The 25,641-nt window shown below is 44.1% G+C and overlaps 1 protein-coding gene across 2 annotated transcripts in view; it reads right to left on the bottom strand.

Moving 5' to 3' along the window:
• SGPP2 (sphingosine-1-phosphate phosphatase 2) overlaps positions 1-25,641 on the bottom strand; it is a 112,832-nt gene that overhangs the window by 7,541 nt on the left and 79,650 nt on the right. For both annotated transcript variants that reach the window (XM_046018879.1, XM_046018878.1), the window contains 2 exons: positions 24,041-24,220; positions 21,395-21,484 (listed from right to left, as the gene is read on the bottom strand). In XM_046018879.1, coding sequence (XP_045874835.1) covers positions 21,395-21,484; positions 24,041-24,220 — 270 coding nt within the window. The remainder of the gene's footprint in view (positions 1-21,394; positions 21,485-24,040; positions 24,221-25,641) is intronic.

Genomic DNA, 25,641 nt, shown 5'->3' with positions numbered 1-25,641 from the left:
TTGATACATAAAAGAAAATTTGCCTCTCTTCCTTCCTTCTGTCTTTTTTGTCACTGCAGTTACCAATTCCCAGACATCTGGTTGGAATATTCTTCATAAGCTAATTCTGTTCCTCTTCAGTGCATCAGGAGACTAGACACTTTTGGTCCACAGCCCTAGCATTTGCAGCAAAAATAATCTTTGCCAATATGGCTGCTGGTGTGGAGTTTTTTCTTTCCAGCCACATGGTTGGATTTTCTGCCATAAAAGGTGATATTGTAATAAAGACCTTTAGGTTTTTTTTTTGTTTTTGCTTTTTTTAAGGAAAATACTTGAACCATCTCAAATGAGCTTTCCCATTTGGGGCTCTAATTATCTAGTAATAAAATGATACTAAGGTCTCTAATGTTTGAAAATTCAAGAACGACTTTTTATATTACTTTTCTCAAGCTACAGGGACGTACAAAACTCGCCATCTCATAATTGCATCTGCTATTTTGATGTGAGCACATTCTAAACAAAGAGGGGATTTCTTTGTAACCTCTACTATTTGGCACAGTACACGGGGCCAGAGAGAAAACAGTTCCTAGGTATTGGGGAAGGCGAAGATGGGCTGTGGGCAGAAGTCAGTGCAGAGAGCACAGGCAGAGGTGGGGAGCGAGCAGCCAGCCCTAGGACAATGTTGTTCTGAGCAGGTGGATGTGACAGGCAGGGCAGAGAGAAGAGAGGGAAAGGCATGTGTGGTTTATAAGGAGATGTGAATGGCACAGGAGATCAGGGAAAGGGAATGGGACTAACACCTGGTAAGGAAAGACATGACAAAAATGGCAGAAGACATATTCCTTACTTCAAAAAAAAAAAAAGGTTTAAAACATTTTTCACAGAATATAATTGGACTGTGAAGTGTACAAAATATTCACCACCTTGATCCAAATATTCCACTCCTAGGAGTTTATTCTAAAAAAAAAAATCTAAGAAAATAATATAGCTGTTCACAAAGATTTGTGTAGAGGAATGACTCTCATTGGGTTAATTCAATTCATACCAATTAAGTCCAAAAGTAACAGTGCTCCACGATAGAAAAATTCAGGAACACAATCAAGCAAAAACAGCACAAGGAATGGGGCATGCATCATAATAAGAAAAATAATCGAGAAAGATATAAAATCAAGCATACAATAAGATAAAATATGTAATAATATGCAATAAATAAATAATATGTAATAATATAGCATGAATATTGGAGAGGATACATTTCTGGAGCCTTATTTTTTATGGTTTCAGAGTAACCCAAAGTGAGATAATGTCAAGCAGAATACCTACTTTGCATAAAGGATGCTCATAGTTTTACAGAAATGCATGCTTGCATGCATGGGTAAAATATCAGAAGGAAATCAATTAAAATGTTAAAAGCAGTTTTTTTCTGTTGGCGTATTACAGATGATGATTGTCTTCTCCGTGCTTTGTAGTAGTGTGTAAATTTTCTGGTCAACACCTATTATTTTATTATAATAAAAATATAATCCAGGTGAAGAAATCAGGATGTTAAAATCAGACTGTTTTGAAATAGATGAAAACAGAAATAATTAACTGATGCTTATAAATGTTCACATGATGCTAAGAAAGGAAGCACCCCAAGCATTATATGCCCGTCTGCATTACCGTTCCTCCAGGATGTAACCACGTTTAAAATAAGGCACGTGAGATCTGTAGTCAGGGCTTCCCTGTCGAGCACATTGTTCAAAATATAATGAACCTTTATAATTCCATGTACCATCCTGGTTTTGAACAAAACCTTTTCAATTATTTGGAAATAGGCATCACACAAGACTAGCATTTTCCAAAGTTAGAAGGCAGAAGGATGACTTTTGTACCTATTCCCATTTTCAGTTATAAAACTTAGTACTTAGATAAAAGCTTGAGCTTTATTTTGTCTCATTACAGAAAACAAAAATAAAGACAGGCAACCTGGAGCCTTCAGGAAAGAATGCTAATCCAGCTAGCCCAAAGTATCAGGACAAACTCCAGCGAGTGCTTATAGAAACACATAAAATCGTGTTTTTATTCTTAGCCAAACAGAAACACTCCTCCTGGTCAACACCTCCAGATATTTCAAGGCACAGGCCCCCACCCTGCGAACGGCCAGCGTTTATGAATTCTGACCCGACAGCACGATCCCAACTGCAGCTTCCTGCTGCAAACTCACATTCCATCTCCAAACATCTTCACTGAAGAATGCTACTGAGCAGAACAACACAAGGTTAGCTAACTAGAAAGAAGCGGGGGAGAAGAAACCCATTCATTCGATTGTTAGGAAAGAATGCATTCAGATCTCGGAACTATTTATGCCGAGAACTCTACTCTGGGATTCTGCCATCTTCCCCTCAGCCAGGTCCCCCGCTGAGAATGTGAAGGGCCCTCTGCCCTTGGCTGCCTTCACAGAGCAGGCTGCAGCCAGGAGCAGAGGAAAAGCCAAGACCCGCTTCTTTGTAGGCGCAGTGAATGCCCTCAGTGTGGGCAGACCCCGACGTTAAAACAAACTGGAAAAAAAAAAAAAATCCAAACTCCTACAATCATTCTAGAAAATAACTTTTAGTTATCGATCAGCGTTTCCTGGTTAACACACTCTGAATACGTCCTCATTTCCATGCTGGCTCACAGTTAGTTCAATTTCTGAGAATAATGCAGATGAGATTCAGCAGAAGCCAAATGGCAAGAGGGAGGCAACAGTGTTCATGAATATGAATATGAATGATTATGGAGAGAAACCTACATGTTATGTGATTAGCATATGTATAGGGGAGAAAGAGTGAATGCATAAGTTCAAAAAATATTAATTTCCCATTGAAACACACCAGCGTTCACAGGGACCAAGCAAAAGAAGGAAGATTGACCTCGCCACATGGTGTGAACGTAAGCGGTCGACTCTCCTGATAGTCATGGCTCTTTGAGGGGGAGCTCTGTCGCTGATCCCCCCCCTTGCCACGACTGTCTCCTGAGCCACCTGACAGCCAAGCACAAATCTAGGACTAAGGGTCACTAGGCATGGAAATCTCCGGCCATAAAAAGAAAGCTTTGAAAAGACCTTTTGAAAACTCACCAAGCTTGGGAGTAACTATGTGAGGGAGAAGAAAGCAAGCCACCTTTCACCTTCTGCAATTTTAAAATAAATGCTCACTTTCTAAGTGTAAACCTTCATTAGAAATTATGTTAATTTTTTTAAAAGAAAATGTTTTTCTGTAAGTATGTTAAGAGAAATGACATTAAACTTGGGCATGAGGCAAAAAAAACAAAACAAAACTTCCTTTCAATGTCACATGCTGGAAAAGGGCACCCAAGGATTATAGAAGGGATGGTACTCTGTTCACTGTTTACTCCTGATTGGATAGAGTTCTCGGACTTCATGATGTGACCGGCTAGTTGCTAGATTTTTGTTTGTCAGAGATGCAAATAATTTCTGTCCAGTGGAAAGGATAACCTCAAAGGTGACAGTTTGTTGCCCTATAGGACAGTAACCAATTTTACATATAACCCAGCAGCCTCAAAGTAATATTTCTTTATTAAATTATCTATAAATATTTTGTGCCATATATCTTGCTGTTTCCTTCATTAATCGGTTATATAAAATCTTTAACACATTTTTTGTTTGGGCAAGAGTTAGGATTTTACCATTTAAAATGATACCCCGGCAAGTAAATAATTATTTCCATGTTTATTCATTTGACTAATTATCTTGGATGATTGGATATGTACATTCCCTATACTGACCACCACTCTTACCTCATTTTACGTCGTCTATCTCTTAAAGTGGCACTGTTTTGCTAAACAAGTAAAAAAGGCAGGTGCCTTATTTCTTAATGTGATGATGTAATGAGATACTATTGCATGCTTCTTATAATACCAATTTTAGCTAAATAGATACTCAGGTACATATCTCTAAACTTCAGTCCGCATGTCATATGATTTAGGAAACAATCGCTTGCTTGTCTTGGCTTCACAGAATCTAACAAGTCCAAACAGCAGATCTTCATGGAGCAGACAAAACTCCCCCACCCATAATTCGCATTAATATGCACAGCTCTAACTATAATGAATCACAAGGCTTGGCAGGTCACTGGGATTATGATAGGAGATCAAGCAAGCTTCGAGACAGGTTATAACATCATTTTTGACAACTGCTAAGCAGCCTGTTAGAATGACAAGTATAGGGAAGGGCAATCTGCTAGAAAACACAAAAGGCACTGTCAAACATTTAAGCGATTTTCTCCAATCTGGGTGGGCAGAAGGGCCTCTGAGGAACAAGAGAACAGAAGAAAGTCGTGTTCAATGTGATATAATTGAACAGGCCCATGCAGGTTGAAATTTAATTGGCATTGTCCCCATATTTGCTGGGATAGTATATAGAGGCTGTTATGGTGCTTTTCAAATTGTATCTTGCATTAGAATCTGCTGCGAGGCTTCCTGAAAGGCATGTTCTGATTCAGTGGGTCCGGGTGGGGCCTGAGAGTCTGCATTTCTAACCAGCTTCCAGGGGATGCTGAGGCAGCTGGTCAGGGCACAGTCTCACCTTGCTCAACCCCTGAGGCCAACATGGGCTTTTCACAGTGAGTATAGCAGGTCAGGGCTGCTGGAGGGCTTCTTTGAAACACACACAAAAGACTAAAACTTCTGGATTATAGGAGTACCATACTTGAAAGTGAGAGTACAGCTTTTGAAAGTCCTAAGGTGATCCTCTGATGTAGAAACTCTTGCGTGAGAGAGAGAGAAATCTGAGAATTCTTCGTTGGCCTAGTAACAGGGGTGCTCATAATTGGAGGAAAAGAAAATCTGTCCCAGCCCTTTGTCACTGACCTTAGGAAACACTGGCTTGAACCCTTGAGTCCTGACTCCCTCTGCAAACACAGAGGTTCTAGGCATAGCTTGTTGTCCTTGCATCAGAATAGAAACTAGAGATTAGGAGCCTGGAAAAATACCAGTCTTGCTTTGCAGACTATCCTAGTGATGTCAAATACCGCCCCATGGTGTCTTTGATGAGGCTGGACGATCCTAACTACGGGATTTCCACTTCCTCTTCACTAAGTATGTGCTAAGTGAGAAAGAGGCAAAGCCAGGTCACTTTATTAGAAGTGAGAGCCAGGATACAATGAAGCACAAGACTGTGGTACATGGGCAACCCTTTGTCTTCACAAGTGCGGGGAGAGCTCGGGGTATGGTATGGAAAACAATCTATGCACATGAAATAATTTTATGGAGGTTTCCATCTTTTTTTTCTTATTTAAAGAATGAAATCAATTGCTGCACTTACAGGAAGACTTGAGTGCATTAAAAAAATATGATACATGAGGTATTTACTTCCTTTCCCATGTGAGCATGTTTTAAGAACATTCCCACAGACATACATTAAACACGGACCCCAGTGGCGTTTGAGATCAAAATTAAATTCTGGAGCTTATGCTGATTTTCAAAGGACAGGATGCAAGACAGCTCCTTGACTCCTCTCTATCTGTCCGCTGTGGCCCAGTTGGGTCTGTCAGATCAGCAGCAGGACAGACTTGGGTCATAAGACCAATTCTTGGACAGTTTTATGGCTGTATTGGATAAACACCCCCTTTGCCCTTTTTGGCTAGAGAAACACTGCTGTTGCTCTCTGCAGGCAACGTCATGCAGCTCAACTCAACTCTTCGAGGCAAGCTTCTCATTTTGAAACAGCACCACGGGGAAGGGTTGGGTGTATAGTAACTCTGTTGAGAAGTGGCTTCCTTTATCAATCAGGTTTGGGAGGTAGGATTATAGCAACTAAGAGGAATTTTGCTAATCAATGGTTTGCCAATTTGATTGATTCTCAAACAATAAACAGATAAAAGATGTAAGCTCTTTGAAACTCACATATCTGTTTCATTGCCAAAATCCATATTAAGTGTTGTTTCTTAAAAAAAAAAAAAAAAAAAAAAAAAAAGGACAGTGCAGGGGAATACTAAGAAATGCAAGTGCCCAGTCAAAGAAGAGTTATTGTTCATGACAGTAAAGTCTCAAATCTCCCTTCTAGGAAATCCTCATATAAATAATAGTGGAGCTCAAATATTTATTAATGCATCCATTCAAGAGCAATCATGTGCTTTTATTTTCAACTGGCTATTACACACCAAGAAATATAGGAGGATAGAGGGAGAGTAAAATGCAGTCTCTATACATTAAACAAAAATAGCTTTACTGTTTTCGTCAAAAACAAGTCAGGCTATTACAAGTGCATTGCAGAGGCCTCTGTCCATAACCACCCCCTGACACACATGGTTTCACAACTAATGGAGCCATACTCTATAAGCTGTCCATGGAGCTCCAAAGCTTTCTTTCATTGACAATATGTCATCCACATCTTTCCATGATTACAGGAATGTAATCATGAAAGCATGACTCATTAAAGCATTACTCCAATGGCTATAGAATGCTCCACTCTATGGAAACACTATACTTAACTAGATCTGATTGATGGACATTTAGTATATTCTCATTGTTTGCTTTTAAATGCATTAATAACATCCTGGAGGGGTAGTACAGAATGGTAATTAAAAGCATGAATTCTGAAGTCAGACTGCTTGATTTTCAATCACTGTCCAATCTCTTACCAACTACAGAACCTTGGTCAGGTTACTTGACCTCTTTCTGCTTCCTCTGTAAGCCTGGGATAACAATAGCATCTCCCTTGTAGGGTTGCTATGAGGTAGTCAACTGTCCTATGAGGAAGTCGATGCATGCAAAACACTTAGAATGGTGCCCAGTAGGTCATAAGTACCTTATAAGTGTTTGCTATTGTTTTCACTTTTACACTTGTACGATTATATACTTTAGAGAAAACTCCTAGAATTGGGTTAGAAGCCCAAAAGACTAAGAATGTGCACTTTAGACATCCATATATTCGCAAAATGCCCTCCAAAAAGCCTATACTGATGGGTTATCCATAGCTCTAAAAATAGTCTTCCTTGCTTGGCAGATACGAGATCTGAAAACTCACTGTTATCTGACCAAGCCAGTTATACCAACTTAGTATATACTGTGGGCACGTGGAAATGGCAAGAATCCAGTTCAGGGACAGTGAAGGACAGGACAGAAAGAAATCTATACCTAGCAAAAATATCCTCCAAAAAACAAAAAAAAACAAACCCCAAACCGAAAGTGAAACAAAGCCATTTCCAAAAGAAACAAAAACAGAGAATTCATTACCAGCATAACCATGTTGGAACAAACACTAAATAGACTAATGGAGGCAGAAAGAATGAGATGTCACAAGGACAAACAGGACTGTAGGAAGGAATGAAGTACAGAAAGGATAAATACAGACGAACCTCAATACACGTTCACTATGAAACAATAAAGTAAGTTCTTGTGGGCTTTAAATCTATGTAGAACTGAATTTCATTTAATGACACACTCCTCCCAGTGAGTGGTGAGGTACTAATTTGCATTTGACTCTCATAAATCAAGGATGCGTGTTGTAATCTCTTGGGTAACCACTAAAAGACTTTCTAAAAAGCCCAGAGAGGATCACAACCAGGAGAGTTAAAATACTTGACTGAAGTTGGCAGACTCTCACCACCTGACATCAAGACTTATGACAAAGGTACAGAAAAGAGAGAGGTGGCATTGGCATGAAGACAAAGAGACACAAGAGAGTGGTGTGTATATACATAGAGATGGTCAACAGTCATTTGATTTATAACAAAACTGATGCTTCAGTAAATGGAAAAGGACAATCCTTATCAAAGGTGCTACGCATATTGGGTATTTCCATAGAACACAGATGAATCAAAAATCAATTCCAACTAGACTGCCCATCTAAATAAGAAAAGCAAAATAATAAACCTTCTCAAACACAAGAGAATATCTTCAAGACAGTGCGGTAGGCAAAAGTATCTTAAACAGGACACACAAAAAATTGTAAATATAAGTAAAATTTGATCATTGGGCTATGTTAAAATTAAAAATGTCTCTTTACCTAAAGATACCACCAATAGAGCCAAAAGGCAAGCCACAGGATGGGAAAAGAAATTTTCAATACTGTACATATATCTGACCAGTGACTCACCAACAGAGATAAGCAACCCAGCAAAAAAAAAAAGTCAAAGACAAAAACGCACCCAACAAAGGAGGCTATATAAAGAGCCAATAATCATGAAAAGGGGCTGAATTATTATTCATCAGAGAAATCAAAATAAAAGCACAATGAACTACCATCACACCCCCAAGGGCATGATTACAATGTAAATGGCTGACACCAGGAGGGTGGGCAGAGATGCAGAGAACTGGACATCTCATAGACCGCCAATAGGAGTGGAAATAGGCATTAAATCTTCAGAACACACAAGGGTATATCCTAAAGCTGAGCCTACCTGATGACTGAGAAATTTTACTTCTATATTTATACTCCTAGTCAGACATACATACTTGCTCTAAAGGCCACATCAAAGGAAGCTCAGAGTACCGTTATTTACAACAGCTTCAAGCTGGAAACAACCCAAAATACCCATCGATAAGAGAAGGGATAAAGTGTGATATAGTCGTATGTTCTAATACTATCCAGCAATGAACAGTAGTGAACTAAAGCTACATACAACACGGACGAATATCACAAATTAGTAAGTGAAAGAAGCCCAAGGCAGAAGAATGTCTAGCGTATAATTCCATTTACAGGCAGTTCCCCCAGGGGGTAGGGTCAGAGACCTGAGGAGGGGGGTCCCTGGGTGGGGGGTGCAGTGTAGAGGGCATGGGGGGTGCACTTCTGAGATACTGGTAATGCTCTATGTACTGCAACCTGGGTGGTGGCTACTTGGGGGTGCTTACTTACCTCTCCCTCTCTTCTAGGTACCACTTACACACCTATATCCAGGCCCCAGATTCTCCATGAAATTCTCAAGCCCGTTAGGAACTACAGAACCTTCTTCCTCATCCTTGGCTGCATCATCATCCTATTTGTTCAATGAAACGTGGGGGTACTGAGTGGCCAGTCTTCAGACCCCCTTCCTACTCTCCTAAGAACTGGGCCCTCAAGGAGCCTCAAAGCTTCATGCTGCTGACCCCTGCTCCACGGTCCCGTCTCGCACAGTAAGACGCCAGCCGCATTCGACTCGGGGAGTTCAAGAGCAGCCGTGCTCCCCGACTCGGGGAGACGGAGCAGCCGTGCGTACATGGTATTTACTGTGGCAGTGACACACCTAATACCTTGTTCACGAGTTTATTCTTTCAGGCAGAAGGAAATAATGTTGAACAAATATGAGATGATGTGAGCTACACTTCTCCTACGGTGAAGGCAGTATTCAGACTAACAGGTGAATCTTGTCATATCTACCTCAGTAAAGGACAAAGAAATAAAAGAGGAAAACACTGATTTAGGAACTGATTACAGATGCTATCCCTACCCCTCAGTGTTTCCTGTGCACTTACTGCCCGCTGTCAGGTGCTGGTGGGAATTGCCAGGAATACGACAGTGAGCAAAGTAAGATTCTTAGCCTCAAGAGCCTAACGGTCGAAAGGATGAACACAGCCAACCGCATGCCTGTATCTTAGCTTGCTCTTACGGCTAATGAAGTGATCTTTACACATCCAAATGCACAGTGACCTAAGACACTTTGGATGCAAATCTCTCAGGTGTCCTTAAATCTACAAAATAGAAACATTTGTCGATGAGTTAAAAGAAAGAAAGGGGGGCGCCTGGGTGGCTCAGTGGGTTAAGCCGCTGCCTTCGGCTCAGGTCATGATCTCAGGGTCCTGGATCGAGTCCCGCATCGGGCTCTCTGCTCAGCGGAGAGCCTGCTTCCCTTCCTCTCTCTCTGCCTGCCTCTCTTGTGATTTCTCTCTGTCAAATAAATAAAATCTTTAAAAAAAAAAAAAAAGAAAGAAAGAAAGAAAGAAAGGTCAGGAAATTCACATTCCTGCCTTTTCTGTTGGCAAAACATAGGTTTCCCTAGAAGGTGCACTTCTTGGAAATTACCATGAGCAGAGTTTTTCAGAGTCTGCTTAATAGAAACTAGACGACAGTGGGAACAAGGATCGCAAAGCCCGATGGAAATGGTCAGCTGGTCTCCTGGGGCATTCCCACCTCCTGCTGAACTGCGGACATGGAGAAGGTAAAGCTGCAGTTCTCACAGCTCCTCTGGAAGCCAGGTCACCCAGCCAGTGCACTCATGGGGAAGCCAGCTTCCTCTGCTGCTTCTGTGACCTGGCGAAGTCCCGGCAACATGGATTGAAGCAGCTGGTCTAACAATTCCAGTGTCTAGTCACCGGCTCCTAGTTTCTAGAAGCATCTCTGGGCATAGTTACAGTGGTGGGACAGCCTAGCATTTGTTCATGCAGTTGGTGAATCAGTGTGAGAGGTGGGGCTCATGAGGGGGACAGAGGCGTCATCACCAGCAGCCCTTTGGCTTCTGGGGGCAGCAGCAGCTACGGGCTCTTTCTGCCCATCGAGCCCTTCCCATGTTCTGTGAGCACCACCACATCTCCCTGTTTAAATTCCCTTTGCTAAATATCTAGAGTTGATTCTATATTTTTCACTCCAATATAGAGTTTTAGGTTGTGCTTTTGTTTTCAATAAAATTCTACTGTTTAATGAGCAGTTACCAAGCGCCCATCAATAGATGTCAGGACGTAGGCAGTCCGGAAACGTACGAAGTAGCACAAATGAATCATACTCAATTTGAGATCAGAAATTTCCACAGAAATAATTGAGAGCTGGCCAGAGAGAGACCTAGAATGCATCTTAAAGTAAACACTTAGAATTTCCTTCACCATAAGGGCACCTAGGTGGTTCAGTTGGTTAAGTGCCTGCCTTCCGCCCAGGTCATGATCCCAGGGTCCTGGGATCGAGTCCCACATCGGGCTCCTTTCTCAGAGGGGAGTCTGCTTCTCCCTCTGCCTGCCGCTCTCCCTGCTTGTGCTTTCCCGCTCACTCTGGAAAATAAAGAAAAAGAATTTCTATAACTGTATAAAATGGGATAGAGCCTTGGGTGGGTAAGCCATGTTAAATTGGTTTCTTTGACTTAAAATTTTTAAGAACCTCGGTAGACTCACAAACTGTTTCTGGGTTTTTTTTTTTTTTTAAAGATTTTATTTATTTGACAGAGATCACAAGTAGGCAGAGAGGCAGGCAGAGAGAGAGAGGAAGGGAAACAGGCTCCCCGCTGAGTGGAGAGCCCGATGTGGGGCTCAATCCCAGGACCCTGAGATCATGACCTGAGCTGAAGGCAGAGGCTTTAACCCACTGAGCCACCCAGGCGGACCCTGGGTTTTTTTTTATTCTTACCAGAGAATCTCATGGGACACCTGTTCCACAGAACTCTGCAAAAAGCAACAGAGAAGGGTACTCTGTTTTTTTCACAGATTTCCGTGTTCTAGAACTTGTAAAAAAACAAAAAACAAAAAACAAAAACTGGAGTCTCAACCTTGCCATTTGCAATGATGTGGATGGAACTGGAGGGTATTATGCTGAGCGAAATAAGTCAATCAGAGAAAGACAATTATCGTATGATCTTCCTGATATGAGGAATTTGAGAGGCAAAGTGGGAGGTTTGGGGGGTAGGGAATGAAAAAATGAAACAAAATGGGATCAGGAGGAAGACAAACCATAAGAGACTCTTAATCTCATGAAACAGACTGAGGGATGCTGGGGGGTGGAGGGAGGGACAGGGTGGCTGTGTTATGGACATTGGAGCGTATGTGCTATGGTGAGTGCTGTGAAGTGTGTAAGCCTGATGATTCACAGACCTGTATCCCTGGGGCAAATAATACATTATATGTTAATAAAAAAAATTGGAATCTCAGAGCTCAGTCGTTAAGCATCTGCTTTTGGCTCAGGTCATGATTCGAGGGTCCTGGGATGGAGCCCTGCATAGGGCTCTCTGCTCAGTGGAGAGCTGCTTCTCCCTCTCCCACTCCCCCTGCTTGTGTTCTATCTCTTACTGTCTCTCTGTCAAATAAATAAATAAAATCTTCAAAAAAAAATTGGAGACTCTTCAGCTTTTTTTCCTCTATGAGTATATTTCTCCCCCCTCCCTAGTCTGCCCTTCTTTCATATTTCAGAGTATAATATAATTTTTAAATTTACATCCACTAAAATTCACCTTTCCGAGTTCATAGTTTGGAGGTCTGACCCACACACGGGCTGAGAGAACCACACACATCAGGACACAGAACAATGGCGTCGTCCACCAGAACTCCTTCACACCACTCCTTTCCAGACAAGCTCTCCCACACCCTCAACTCCTGGCAACCACTGATCTTTAGTCTCTCACTACAGTTTTGCCTTTTCCAGATGTCATATACAATATACAGCCTTCTGCGTCTGGCTTCCCTCAGTGAGCATAATTCACATGAGAAACAACTGCTAAGAGTTTGTTCCACGTTACCGCTGAGTGTAATCCATCCCATGGAGGTATCCTGGTTTGCTTATCCATTCACCGGCTGAAGGTTATCTATTTGGGTTGCTTCCAGTTCTTAGAGATTATGAATAACTGCTTTATCAATAAATACATAATTACATAATGTTAAATAATTGGATGTTGTCCCAGGTCTTAATGGATAGTTTAATTGGGCAATTCCTTACTGCCGCACATTCAAATTATTTTTCATGCTAAAATATCTTTTTATTTTTAAAATTTTTTTAAAAAGATTTTATTTATTTATTTGAGAGAGCGATAGCAAGAGAGAGCATGAGCAAGGGTCGGGGAGAGGAAGAAGCAGACATCCCGCTGAGCAAAGAGCCTGATGTGGGACTTGATCCCAGGACCCTGAAATCATGACCTGAGCTGAAGGCAGACACTTAACTGACTGAGCCACCCAGGTGCCCCAATGCTGCACTATTTTTTTTTAAGATTATTTATTTACTTGACAGAGATCACAAGTAGGCAGAGAGGCAGGCAGAGAGAGGGGGGGAAGCAGGCTCCCCATTAAGCAGAAAGCCTGATGCGGGGCTCGATCCCAGAACCCTGGGATCATGACCTGAGCTGAAGGCAGAGGCTTTAATCCACTGAACCACCCAGGCGCCCCTGCACTATTTTTAAAGAACACTACCACCAATATGTTCAATGATTCTTTAGGATAAGTACCTGGAAAAATGCATCGTAACTTTACTGCTTTTGATACATATTAGATCAAAAGGTCCCCTTATGAGAATATCTCATTACTCAACTCCTTATCAACACTGATTTTATTTTTCACCAATCACACAAACAAAAATTTTAAAATGACATCTCACTTCTACCTGTCCTTCATGGCTTCTCTTACATCCCTGTAAATACAGGTGAGATTGATTCCTTATGCTTAGTGGACATTTTTACTTTTTTCTTTTGGGAATTGCCTGTTCTTGTGATTGCCTGTTCTTGGTTCCTCATAATAATTGTTTGTCTATCATTTATTACATTTATGTTTTTAATGATGAATTTCTTTTTTAAGATTTTATCGATTTGTCAGAGACAGCGTGCACGAGTAGGGGGAGAGGTAGGTAGAGGGAGAAGCAGGCTCCCTGCTGAGCAGGGAGCCCTGTATGGGACTTGATTCCAGGACCCTGGGATTGTGACCTGAGCTCAAGACAGATGCTTAACTGACTGAGCCACGCAGGCATCCCTTAATGTTGACTTGACTTTTATTTTTAATATACAGAACTTTAGTGTATATAGTCAGCTCTTCTAACTTTCCTTTGTGGACTGTTACATTTCACATCATGACTTTTTCTATTTTAAGCCTCCATAAATATTCATTAATGTTTTCTAATTTTTCCAGTTTTTGAGACAGTGTGATGAGTAGAAGAGGCTTCCTTCTTGAGACCAAGTCACCTCACCTTGAGCACCCTGGATTTGCTTCTCCTTCTGTAGCTCTGAACTACTGATAATACATGTGTAGGATTCTTCTTTTCTAAGGGGTACATCAGTCATTTGAAGGTGAATAGTTTACTGAACTAAACCGAATTTTTTTATGAATGATTTTGATTTAGAAATAGGCTCCATTCTCAGGTTTCGGGTCGTTAGCTGAGGATCACAGCAGATCATTCTCCCTCTCCTTCCCTTTGTTCCACTGGTAGGACAAACCAGTAACAATGTAGAAAGTTGCAAGGAGAATAAAGTGCATTGGCACGTGCATGTCAACATTTTCTGGAATGTCACAGCAGCAGTGAGCATTATGGGAGAAATATATATATATATATAATCCCCCCCCCTCCAGGGGCCAAAGAATATCTTTCAAAAATCCTGCAAATAGAGGCACCTGGGTGGCTCAGTCAGTTAAGTGTCTGCCTTCAGCTGAGGTCATGATCTTAGGGTCCTGGGATGGAGCCCTGCATCAGGTTCCCTGCTTAGCAGGGAGTCTATTTTGCCTTCTCCTTCTCCGTCTCCCTCTACCTGCTCGTGCTCTCTCTCTTTCAAATAAATAATAAACGAAATCTTTTAAAAAAATCATGTAGGAGCCCCTGCGTGGCTCAGTGGGTTAAGCCTCTGACTTCGGCTCAGGTCATGATCCCAGGGTCCTGGGATCAAGCCCCGCATCTGGCTCTCTGCTCAGCAGGGAGCCTGCTTTCCCCCTCTCTCTCTGCCTGCCTCTCTGCCTACTTGTGATCTCTCTGTCAAATAAATTAAAAAAAAAATCATGTAAATAAATGGGAAGGTCTGACTCATTTTACAAAAGCTGATTGCACAGATTTTGAAGACTGTGGGTTTTCTATTAAGAGAGGCATTCAATTATAAGCTTATAAAAACACTTCACCCTTCAGTGAAACTGTAACACACTGTATCATCGCAAAGGCAAGTACCTAATAAAAGAAACAGGAGGAGACTGGGCTTCTGTGGAAGGTTTAATCCAATCTCTTGCTCTTACATTACGAGTAACTAAAACTCAACGTAAAACACAAGTGTATCCACGTAGTCCTAGACCTCAGCGCTGGGCTCCGTCTCTGGATGGGGTTGTTCGTATTTATTTGGCACAAATGAAAGCATTCTCAACACAATCTAGACTTTAAACATTTATCCGAGCTCTATCTTTAGCAACCTGGGATACAAGGACACTTCTGGGACGCTGGCACTGGGGTAAACGACCTTTCCCCACGGCCACCTTGCCTGGCCCCCTCTACTTCAATGGACCATCTCCGTAGCTGCCGGCCATGTCTGCTTGGCTTGGCTGCCCAGCCATTAGTCTCAGAGAGTCAGGCTAATTGTCAGTTAATTGTCACACGCCTTCAGGTATAACAACCTACAGCACTGGAACAGCTTCTGAGGCCAACCAGTTTCTTCTGCAGCAGGAAGGATGGACCTGACTTCTGGTCCGAGGCCGGCTGGCCCCATACTAGTCCGGGCCTGCCTGCTTTAGCGCTTTACATTTTTGCTCACAGCCCACAGGGACCTCTGGGCTCTGCACGATTCTAGCGCGTGGACCACCTTCTGTCTTTGTCTTCTGTGGGCTGCGTGCAAGGGTCGGTCCGGCTCCCCTCCTGGATTCGAAGCACTCCCGCCTGGCCCACTCTCCTCACACTCACAGAAAGACAGAAAACTGAGTCGCAACTGTGGCTTTTTGGACAGTGCGGAGAAAGCAGATGAAAAATTAATTTACCTATGTTTATTGTTAGGAATACATATCACAAGCAGCTCTTGCTGGAAATGCCCTACCTTCAGTTTGATTAATACAGAAGCATATAAAGGTTATCAGTTTCCCTTTGTATCATCCTAAGAAATGACTGCTTAGGGGTTCTACAGTGGTTAACAAATAATGATTTCATCTTCAAACAAACAAACAAACAAACCCACAACAACAGCTTTAAAAACAACAGAGGATGAATATTCTACCCCAAGTCCTTATTAGGAAACCAGAAATAATTCTCTATTTAATAAAAGTATAAAAATAAGTAAAGAATGGCCAATGTGCATAGTAAGGGGATGCTCAGAAACCCAACCAGATCCCCTTTTTATCTCAGTAACTAACTTATCCCACAACAGAAAGTAAGGCTTGGTTGGTTATACTTCATACTATAATTAGCTTTCTTTTCCATATTAAAAAGGGGAGTTTGGAGTAAGGGGTTCTTTATTTGTTTGTTTGTTTTTAAAGTAGTTTCAAAGAACTTGGGAAAAAACAAAAACAAACACACCAGGACTGCTTTAGTCCAAAGCCAGAACACAGTTTTGTATGGGCTGCAGATAATTTAATATTTGAGAAGCCTTTTCAACGTTCTCCAACTGCAACCAAAACTAAAGCAATAGTTAGGGGAACAAAATAAGTGAGTAAGCCAATAAAACCCAGTATCTATATAATTATTGACAGATCAAACAATTTAGGGACAATAAAACAGAACAGCATTTCAGCTAATTCAAGTTCAAAATAATGGGACAACCATTCACTAATCTAACAATAACAACAACCACAATTCTGGCTAATTTTGCTGTTAGCATATTGGGGATAATTGCTTTATCAGTCAAGAGATTTTAAATCAGGGACACCTGGGTGGCTCAGTCGGCTAAGCTACTGCTTTCAGCTCAGGTCGTGATCCCAGGGTCCTGGGATCGAGTTCCACATCGGGCTCCTTGCTCAAGTGGAAGCCTGCTTCTCTCTCTGCCTCTGCCTGCTTGTGCGTGCTCTCTCTCTCTGACAAATAAATAAATAAAATCTTAAAAAAGAAAGATTTAAAATCAATTCTGTATAAGTTGACTTATTTCAGGCACTGAAAACTGAGTATGAAACCTTCTTGATTTGCTCTAATCCTCCTTTCCCCACATACACAACCATAATGTCAGTTTTTGAGTCCTTGAAAGAGCAGGAAAATGCAATAATGTCAATGTAGAAAGGATACCAGTGGGGAGCTTTGTCTGCTCTCTTCTTCGGGCAACAGGCCCATTTCATTTTGGAGAACAGCCCCTCCCACAGGCCAACCCTAATCCCATACCTAATCATCACTGCCCATCATGGCCCCTGCTCCCACAGGCTGACTCCTGACCCAGAGGAACCAAACCACCGTCCTAGACCCCTCATATAGCTTTTGGTGCAGCAATGGGTTCACTGTCCAGACTAGGCCATCAGAGACTTTCTTGAAATTCTCCCTACTACAATCCTTTCAGGAATAAAACAGAAAGAATTGAAGCCCAGAGCTCCTTGGGTCAAGTCGCAGAGAGAAGGCAGCCCAGGAGCATGGACCCATCATGTGAAGAGATGTACAGAGAAGCTTAAGGACAAATGGGGGGATTTCTAGCAAAGATCTAGACCTCAAGTCCTGTTCTCCCAATGGCGACCTGCATTTCTGCTCTTCCTACAGTGTGCATCTAAAAGCAAATACACTTTCCTTTAAGCTTAAGTGAGTTTGAGCTGGCGTCTATTATTTGTACTCCAGGAGTCCTGCCCGTGCAGACAGTTACTTCTTGTGTTTGGGAATTCTCAGGAGTGAATTTACTGAGTTGTCTTTCTAGCCCCTGTTCTTGGGGCACTGCGTTTGCGGCCACAGGGGTGACTTACGGGGTCTTGTTTCTGCTCTGGAAACTGTTTCTCTCCATGAGCTTTACTGGCCCAAGGGTAGCATGTAGGGCTATCAAGTTTTCACCTCTGGAAATTAAGGTTTGGATTTGAGAGATTGTGGGGTTCTTTGAGCAGTGGTGCTCCGGAGGGACAGGAAGGCATTCTCAGAGACACTGTGGTTCTGGCTCCTTCAGAGCTTTAGTCGCTCAGCCCCATCCACACTGAGCTCCATGAGCTGCCCCAGTCCAAGATGTTCTACCCTGTCTCTCTTCCTCCCCCTACCCCCCAGCGCTTCAGCTGGCTACAACTGGTTTTGTCTTCAAACCAAGAGAACATAAAATTTTACATACAAAAAATTGTTTCTGTAAATTATCGGTTAGGATATCTTTCACTATGGGAAACATAAGACCTCAATAAAAATCAGCTTGAGCAATAATGAACTTTTTACCTTGAACAACAAGCCTCGAGGCAGTAGCCCCAGGCGTGGTGTATCAGCAGCTCAAAGATGTCATCAGGGCCGCCATGTTTTATTTCCGTGTTTTGCCATGAAGAGGACTGACTTCTCTCACAGGTCAGTCCACCCAGAATCTCCAGATGGCTGCCACCCACAGTTAGCACTTCCGGGGTCATCCTCCCGATCCAGCAGGAGAAGGAGACACTCCAAAATCCTGGCGGTGGTGTGAGAGAAGCTCTAAGGCATTTTTACGAGTCAGAACTAATTCAGCATCGTGACTGCCTGGCTGCGGAGCGTGGGAAGGGAGGAGCTAGGGCAGTGCCCAGCTTTCTTGCTGAGGCATCTTGGTGGATGGAGACACCCTTCTCTGAGGGGCCTCCAGAGCCAGTTTGGCAGGACAGTGACACTGCATGTGGGTTCCCTGCCTCCTCAGACTTCGTTCGGGCCTGTCCAGGAGTCAGCTGGGGCCTGTCCCCAGAGCCTTGACATCAGAGAGCAAACCACTCACCTCTGACAAGGCGTAATTTCCTGAAGGGGGAGCTAAATAAATTTCTGTTCTCCTTGAACTGCTTCCGCTTCGTGGGCAGACAACCATTTACATAAAGCCGGCAGCCCCTGAGGAGGGCATGATGTCCCCGATGGGGGCGTCCTCGCTGTGTGAGATTAGAGGAGCTCACACTATGGACGTGGTGGGTGTCTACGTGGTATCCGTCTCCACCTGCTTTTCACCTTCCTGCTTCAGTTTGGTTCAGGCGCAGGCTCGTGGCTGGTCCTGAAGGATAATTAGTCTAATCATGGCTCTCCACCCTGGCTGCGCGCAGAAATCTCCTGAGTTCTGAACAAATACCAATGCTTAGGATATAGGCGTGTGTGTGTGTGTGTGTGTGTATGTGTGGGTATATATGTGTGTGTCATTTCCACTCCTCAGCTACTGTGAATAATGCTGCTGGTATGAACGTGGGTGTCCAGATGCCCCCAGGGATATTTTTAAAAAGCTTTCCACGGGATGTGGAATATGCAGTAAGGGTTGAGGACCATTAGCGCTTGGCAGTCCCTGGCGACTGCAAGGGGTCCGGGTGAGAGGCATGCCACCTTCGTCGGCCTGATGCAGCTGCTCCCTGCTAATTACAGTACTCAGCAGAGCCCATAATCAGTGGCTTGCACATCTGTAAGCATCCATGCTCAGACGCCCAGAAGGGCGAGGTAGGTTTTGTTTACTTCCACATCTCAGTGACCGAGCTCCCACCCTGGTACCCCACAGGAAACTATTGAGTTGCTGTTGAAGAAAGAAGACTTCCAATCCCTTGTTCAACTGGATCCCACTATCAAAACCAACAGCCCCCCTTCTGCTACTAGAATGATGTGCCATCAAACCCTGGGCCAAGCATCTGGCCCCACTTTGGCCTGGGCCTGAGTCAGGGTCTCAGACCTTTATAAAATAAAGCTGCCCATGTGGAAGGAGCCCCAGGGGGCGGTGGGGGCCCGGGGTGGGGGTGTGGATTGCTGCGCCCTCGCTTCAGTTTCTTCTGGGACAGATGTTCCGAAAGGAGCAGCTGTGCCCATTCCTTGCAGCTGAATGAGATGGTTAAGTAAATACCGGCTTCCCTAGCCCCGTAACCCACTTGAAAAAGAAAAACCGGACACGACGCTGTGTTTTTCCTTAAGGTGGGTTTTCTGTGCTCTCTACTCACGTCTGCAGTCTCATGTCCGCGTGTTTACACTGCTTTTCATGTCAGCCTGAATTCTCACAATCCTTTTTCTTTTTTATTACAGCCTATGGAAATTTAAAAAGTAGCCCCAGATAAAAGAAATGCCAGAGCACCCGCGAGACTTCTGCCTGGTTCCATTTTTAAGTCTGTGGACGTATTTGGAAAGAACCTCTTTCTAATGCGAAGCAGGAGTGTGGCAAATCGAGAATGCTCTCCTCTCTGTTCCCTTGTGGGCTCAGAAGCCAGATGCACCGCGTGACGGGACCCGGACAGCAAGGACTGGCTTGGGAGGGAGACGAGGAGAAGGAGGAGGCCCCTAGCTGCTTCTGCAGTGTCTTCCAGATCTGGTCAGGCCACCGAGAGGATGGGGCAAGAGAAGCAGTGAATTTGGGGGCGGAGCTGGTCTTCATTGGAAATGTGAATTTTCTTTTTTAAAGATTTTATTTATTTGACAGAGGGAAAGAGAGAGAGAGAGAGAGAGAGAGCAAGCAAGCAGAGCAGCAGGCAGATGGAGAAGCAAATTCCCTGCTGAGCAGAGAGCACAATGTGGGGCTCGATCCCACAACCCTGGGATCATAACCTGAGCAGAAGGCAGACGTTTAACCGATGGAGCCACCCAGGCACCCCAGATGTTTTGTTTATCATAGAAACTTTTCGTGTTCATTTTGATTTTTTTAAGTACTACATTAAAATTGTTTACCTCGGTCATGGAGCTATCTGGCACACCTTCCATTTCGTGTCTCACTTCCCTCACCTGAGGCCCAGCCCTGACTCTACTGACTCCCGGCTCCTCCTTGCTTTTCCTTGAGTTAGGCTGTGCGTTTTCATGCCTCTCTCTGAGTCTTATGCAGCCATAAGCTTGTTTTCTCCCAGGCCTCTGCCTCTGCTCATTCCGACAAGCTCGCACACTGCCTGTGTTCACCTCTGCTGCTTCTGCCCTTCCAGCCCTCCCCGCCACCCTTCTCAGGACCACCAACACCAAGAGGAGAAACAAGAGGGTGGCCTTTCCCTCCCAGGTCTTTTGCTAACACAGTTTTTGAGCTTCGTGTGGAGAGTAACACAATTAGCAAGGGCCCGTTCCTTTTTAGAGACGTTTCTTAGGCCAGTTATGATGAGGAGTGCTGCCTTGTGGTAGACCACGGGCAGCCTTGTGCACTGGAACGTCACAGCAGCTGGCTAATACACCAGGAAGTTGAGCTCTGAGGTAATGTTAACCGTGCTAACCAGAGCAGCCCTGGAAATCAGAGTACGGTAAACGGGTAGCTGAACCTTTACGTGCACGCGGGTCTCTCTGTGCCCACCACCACCTCTGGCCCAGAACAGTACGGAAGGAAGCGAGCCCACGATTCTGGGCTCTTCTGACTCAGCAGGACTCCTTCCCTGAAAGGGCAGCTGAGATCTTTAAAAATCCAGGCCTGACTCTGTGAGGGCCTAAGTGGGGAACCCGATCCACCCACTCGCCTCCTTGACCCTGGGTGTTTTTTCCTGCGCTGTTTCTGCATCATCAATAAACCCATGTGGACCTAAATGACTGGGTCACTGTTGCCATTCTAGCCGATCTTCCAAGTCATGAGGGTCTAGGCCAGCTCAGCCTCCTTGATATCATCTTAATGATTCATTATTATAATTAGGCCACAAAATAATAATGACTTACCTCTCTGGCCTGAAGGGAAATACAATGACACACACAAACAGCTTTAGAAGTAATATAGCATGAAGAACACACTGAAACAGGGGTCACAGTGTCATAGGGACAGTCACCCGAAGGCCTGATGGCAGGACTTACCAGCACCGTGTGCATCCCGGTGTAGAGTCTGCTGAGACACACCAAGGTGGAAAACACCACAGCCATCAGCAGTCCCAGAGCAAAGGGATACTGTGGGGGGAGAAGGGGAAGCAAGGCCATGAGATCACGCTCGCACAGTCTGATGCTGTGGGAGGAAAGGATTCCCACCCAGTGACTGCCAGTCTCAGCCTCAGTTTCCCTACACCAGCAGTCTCAGGGTCTCAAACCACTTGAAAAGTGCGAAAAAGAGCAAAGAGAAGGGGAAGATGCCCACAGCCACGGCTCTGGGAGGAAGCTTCTCACCATATAAACCTACAAATCAGACACGGTTAGGACTTGGCATTAGGCCTCATGACCACAGACACGGTGCTGACAGTTTTCGTGAAGTAATTCATTCTTTATTTCAGCCTATTCTTAGCATAACATGCATGAAGTGTACGGTATGGAGCGAGGGGCAAGGTAGAGGGACAGTCCCATCACCCAGAACTGCAACTGACAGCTTCTCCATCGAGGGCTGGGTGGGAAAGCTTCCCAAGGGAGCCCAGCCCAGGCTAAGAATGGGCACCTTTCCATACAGATGTTGAGGCAGAAATCCAGACTCTACTACAACTCAACGTTTGCTGGTGGGTAACAACAGCAGCCAGAAGAATCGGGCTACTGCTGAGTCTTTTAGGGATATCCTGCTTATAAATGAAGACATAGAGACGTAATCCATGTGCTTCAAGCTTGAACACCTGTGCTGTCCCATGGTGAAGAGAATAAAAGTGACAGAGAGCTGTCTGCATTACCAGAAGCACTTTAGAGCCCCGCGCTCCTCCCTTCTTCACACAACCCTATGAAGTGGGTTCTATTATTAGCTCCGTTCCACAACCGAGGAAACCCTTAACCTTGACAATCAGTTACTGTTAAACTTTCACACTTTCCCATCCATCATCCCATTTGATCCTCACAGCAGCAGCTGGCCCCAGAGAGGTCAAATGACCTGCCCAAGGTCACACAGCCAGTAGAGGGGAAGAGTCAGAACCAGAAGCCACCTCTTCTGAATCCAAGCCCAGCACATTCTTTCTGATGCAAGACGGAAGAACAATCACACGTGGTTGTAGGTCTTCTCTTAACATTTATCATTAACTGGGTCTCAGAATTTAATTTAAGAAAAAGCGTTAAAAATGATTGAGTGAATGCATTCAGAAATTAGAGTTGGGGCATTTGCCTGCACACAGTCATACAAATAAACCATATATAGGACTGTTTACAGCAAATAACCCAAAAAGCTAAATATATTTATCATTAAAAATTGAATAGGAGAGACATCCATAACAACTCAGGCTGAAAACTGCTGCATCATATTAGCTGAAAAGATTTTTTTTGAGAAGGACCAGGTGGCCTTGAAATAAGTCTGTAAACGTTGTTGTTGTTGTGTTCTTGCAGTCAGCTGCTACTTGGGGCTTTTTTCCTGCATGAGGCCTCTCTGGATGCTGAGAGCAGCCCAAGGGGACCTGCCCTGGGCCCTCCATGTCCTTCTGGGGCAGATACCCTGTATGACATAGCTCAGAAGTCTGCATTAACTGAACTCAGACAGTGCTGGAGATCTCGGACATCTCTAATCCTTGCATGACATGTAAGTAAGTTACAATAGAAGATTATACCTAGTTGGGCATATTCCTTAGACTTGTCCCATTCCCATCCAGGAAACTGAGGTCTGACCCGCCCCTCTCTACCAGGTGAGCAGGCATAAGACTACAGAGGGAGAGCCAGGACCCAACCCTAATCTTGTCCTTGTCCCCTAGTTCTGCACCACCTGGAGCACAGAATATCCCTATGTTTCGAGGGTAAAGGGATGAGGCGAAACACTACTGTCATTTACATATAAGACAGCTAAGTTGAAATCTAAATTGTTCAGAGAGTAAAGGGTAACACGAAATGAAACACACTTGGAGCAAAACTTGTCAGACAAGTGAAACAAAACCTCAGTGCTGTGCGAATGTAACTTTTAAAAGGTCTGACTGTAACTGGCATCTAAGCAGGTATTAATTAAGTGAAATTCTTCTATTTGCAACATTTATCAATCTGCTGTCAGAGAGTCCTCTAGAAAACACCGAGCCATTGTTTCTAGCGGTTGAGGCCCAACCAGGGGCAGAGGCATCCTTGGGAGCCAATCTGGGACACAGACTCCTTCCTGCCCCAGGCCCTGGGGAGTCTAGCAGGAGGATTTATCTGGGGAATCATCTCAGCCCTGGAGGTTTATTTACAAGGATCATCAGCTCCTCACGTCTGCTGCAAACAGAAGAGCAGAGAACGGATCGCGTGCTGTCTAGTCGGGCAGCTCAGGGTGCCGATGCAATTCTGGGGAGACCCTATACCTGGTTCTTGGGACTGTCCATGTTGTTGCATTGTGGGGGTGTTTGTCACTGGGGTATCACTTTCACTATGAGGCACGGCTTCATTTGGACACTAAGCCATATGTCACTTTCTCGATGAAGAAATTGTCATTGATGGCTCAATACATTTTGATCCCCCATAGTCTTCATTTCGTGAGCCTCAAAGTCCCTCAAAAAGGAAAATTCTGAGGCAAAACCTCTCTTTGCTGCCTCCCTGCATGGATGAGGTTACATGGGGGTGGGCGGGAGAGGAGTCAGGCAGCCTTACCTGGTATCTGTCCATAGTGGAGAGGAGGAGGGTGAAGGATATGACCGTGGCTGCCATGGCATGGGTAGATGGCATTCCGTACTCATCAATCACCCTCTTCTCCAGCTTCACCACGGGAGGGGAGAGGGGGCGGGGCCACTTCAAGATGTCCTTGGCCACCTGGCCGATGTACATCACCAGCTGAAAAACCAAAGGACCAGGGTGAGTCCAACCAAACAAGTGAGACCCTCTGAGTGCGTGAAGAAACCAGGGAGTTTTGCTGCAAAACCTGTGGCTGACGGTACCATGGTAATACCCCAAAACCCAGGACAGTTTTCAAATCAGACAGCCATCGTTTTTAAGTTTTAACCAGAAAAGTGACTGTTCTCACAGAACTTCTGCTTTAAAAGGTTGTGAATTCCTGATGCAGGTAGGTAACATACTGGATAAAATTTAATTTCTTTCAGTCATCAGAGGCATCAGTAAAATACATGGCATGAGTATTTTCAACCCTACAATAAAGAAAACTCAGTAACTACAGTTTTTTTCAAATGATTTTTCATGATGGCATGAATGAAAAGACTGCTCCCCTTTCTTTTTCTTAAAGCACAGGATAGAAACCAGAATTTGGCTCCTGTGCCCTTCAGAGAGGAACAGGAGTATAATCACAGACTCATTTTGTCAGGGAACTTTCCAGGATGATTTCAGGATCAGTGATAAAGAGGGAAGAGCCCTCATTTCCTCACATCTGCCTTTGCAGCTCCAAGTGTGGTCTGAGGACCGGCAGCGTGTATACCACCTGGGTGCTGGTTTCAAAGGCAGAATCTCAGTCCCCAGCCTCCCGGACAGACCAAGTTAGAACCCCTGGTCACAAGACTCCCAGGTGGTTCATGGGTGCAAGAGAATTTGAGAAGCCCTGTTTGAACCTGCATCCTCACCCAGGCCCCTTTGTCGTGGACTTTAATCATAAACCTTCCCATCATCTTTCTGCGACCCTATTGATTTTACAAGGGCTTTATTTAGCTCATGATGGATGAAGTTATCTTGCTTTGGAACAAAACCCATGATGGAGGACTATTTCAAAATAACTTTCATTAGTCAGCCAGAGTGCTTTGGGGTTTCCACATTCTGGTCCTTTCTTTTAACTCGTTTAATTCGGAGCATTAGTCCAGCATACGCGCATCCCCCAGAAGGCGCTACTGCTATTTTGTGCTCTGCTGCCATTTTGCTCGGGTTAAGAAACCAAGAGCCACCGTCTGTGCACAGCAGGCCAGATCCACAGGCTTTAAAGCCTCAGTGACAATCACCGAATTCCATAGCTGTGATTTCTAATCGGACTTTGAAATCCAACCTCTTTACCATCCCCTTATTACCAGGAACTACTGTCCTGGAAACCAACTCACTCTTTTATGTTTCCGCCTCCCTCCTGTGAACCTGTAAAAACCACATCAGACTGACAATGATGTGTGGAGTTGAAAAACTCGCAGCTATCACTGACGACCAGGAATGTCTCAGAAGCTGCTTGAGATGGATTTCTCAACACTGCCCCTTCCCCACTCACCGGCTGAAATAAAACACTGCAGGCATCATAACTCTTGTTTGCTCAAAAATTCTTAAAATCC

This window comes from Meles meles, chromosome 9 (assembly GCF_922984935.1).
Source record: "Meles meles chromosome 9, mMelMel3.1 paternal haplotype, whole genome shotgun sequence".
Lineage (NCBI taxonomy): Eukaryota > Metazoa > Chordata > Mammalia > Carnivora > Mustelidae > Meles > Meles meles.
The sequence above is the reverse complement of the archived record's forward strand: the minus strand, read 5'-3'. Positions and strand labels throughout refer to the sequence as shown.